Below are 1,948 nucleotides of genomic sequence, written 5' to 3'. Positions count from 1 at the left end.
ATCATTAATAGACTTCCTAATTTAAAACGTAGTATATGTTTTATAAAATTTTATGGACAAAAATAAAGGGGTTGACAAAGATGATGTCAGCAAATAATCCAATAGTAGAAAATATAGGATTGAAATGCAATCAATGACCTTGATTTTTTAATTTAGAATTAAAAGTTCTCTTTTAATAATATTTAGAGATTAGAACATTATAGTATAATTTATAGTATAAAAGTGGTTTTTTAGTGTAGGGTTGGAGATGCCCTCGCAAGTAAAGCTCAATGGTTAATTTAAAACATAGAAGATTTTGATTTTTATATGTATAAGAAATAAAGGTATTATTTAGAGATAATGGTTAATTTAAAACATAGAAGATTTTGATTTTTATATGTATAAGAAATAAAGGTATTATTTAGAGATAAGAGATGATAATAAATTAAAAAGGTGTTAATATAATATATATAGCAAGAAGGACATGAAGGTAAATGCACGAAAAGCCCCAAAGTGCATTCATTTCTATTTGTCCACTTCGTAAACGATCAAAAGTGGGTGGACGACCATAACTCCTTAAATGTTATAAACCCTCCTCGATTCTTCTCTATAATCAAGAAAGGGATAGTAGGCCAAAACTGAAATTCGATCTTAATCGATTATCTCTCTATACAAATGAAGAGATCAATGTCTAAATCCGAAGTTCCTACGAACATCACCATTGATGTTAAAAACAGCAAGATGAAGAAGATAAAGTTATCAGAAGATCAGGCTCCGCTGCCGGAAGCGGTTACGGCAGTGGATGTCCTCTCGGACGAAAACTTGCTGTACGAGATCCTGAAGCACGTCGATGGTCGGACCTTAGGTGCGGCGGGTTGCGTGAGCAAGCAGTGGCATCGGACTTCTCAAGATGAGCGGTTATGGGAGCTGATATGCACAAGGCATTGGGCAAATATGGGCTGCGGCAACAACCAGCTCCGTTCAGTAGTCCTTGCGCTAGGTGGTTTCCGCCGTCTTCACGCTCATTACCTATGGCCATTATCCAAGCCGTCAACCTCCACGATCACCTCATCGTCTTCTTCCACCATCGCCGCCGCAACCTCATCCAGCTCTGTGTGGCCGTGTCTACCACCGCCGCGTACAATTGGTGGTCTCTCAAAGCCTACACCCCCCAAAACTCATTGGGGAAAAGACGAGGTTCAACTCTCGCTATCTCTTCTCTCAATTCGTTACTACGAGAAGATGAATTTCAAGAATCGAACCAAATGAAACCATCAAAATTAGATCAAGAATTCAAGAGCACATGTTTTTTTTTTTTTTTTTCATTTTCATCGTGATTTGACTTTTCCTTTGTCTTAATTGATGTTTGTTCGTAGTTTCTAGTATGATGTAGTACATTGTTCTGCCATATTCCTAACCAAAAACAACACAACTGTTTAATTGATCACCGAGTTCGTCTTTTTCTTCCAATTACAATCAATGGCGTGTTTGATATTAAAGAATGTGAAGCTGAAAATCCCGGGAGGGAATCTAAAGTGACAGTCGGTGAGCAGGTGAAAGTACAAGCAGATGAAGACATGGAGGATAGAGGTTTCCATGACAGTTGCCATGGGAGGGGGAAAGTTTGAAGAATTTAGGGGTGGATGTTGTCTTTTTGTGTAGGTGTTAAATGTTAAAGAAAGCATATATGGGGAAATGTGTGAAAGAGTGTTGTGGTGGTTGTCTTTTTCGTTGTATGCATTAGCCATTATTATGCATTGTTGAAAGGTCAAATGGAACAAAAAGCAACTAACATAATAATTGTGTATTCCAATTATTATTATCTAGTTGTATGCATAATTTGTACAACAACAATGCCAAAAGGTAAAACAACAAACACATAAACTTAAAATTACAATTTCCATTTAGAAACAATACACTACTTATGTGTGGAAATGATCAAATTCACACCACTCCATCTTGATACCAA

At 36.7% G+C, this 1,948-nt stretch overlaps 1 protein-coding gene across 1 annotated transcript; it reads left to right on the top strand.

Annotated features, from left to right (window-relative positions):
- Positions 1-491: 491 nt before the first annotated feature.
- LOC145122643 (F-box protein GID2-like) lies at positions 492-1,732 on the top strand. Its single transcript, XM_079058206.1, has one exon. The coding sequence runs from the start codon at positions 655-657 to the stop codon at positions 1,246-1,248; it is 594 nt and encodes a 197-aa protein (XP_078914332.1). The 5' UTR covers positions 492-654; the 3' UTR covers positions 1,249-1,732.
- Positions 1,733-1,948: the final 216 nt, after the last annotated feature.

The sequence above is a fragment of the Lactuca virosa genome, chromosome 6 (genome assembly GCF_052849685.1).
Source record: "Lactuca virosa cultivar CGN04683 chromosome 6, Lactuca_virosa_CGN04683_v6, whole genome shotgun sequence".
Lineage (NCBI taxonomy): Eukaryota > Viridiplantae > Streptophyta > Magnoliopsida > Asterales > Asteraceae > Lactuca > Lactuca virosa.
This window is presented reverse-complemented; position numbering and strand designations above follow the sequence as displayed.

Excerpts from the sequence above, each read along its gene's own strand:
- LOC145122643 (XM_079058206.1), top strand. The coding sequence starts at position 655 with ATGAAGAGATCAATGTCTAAATCCGAAGTTCCTACGAACATCACCATT.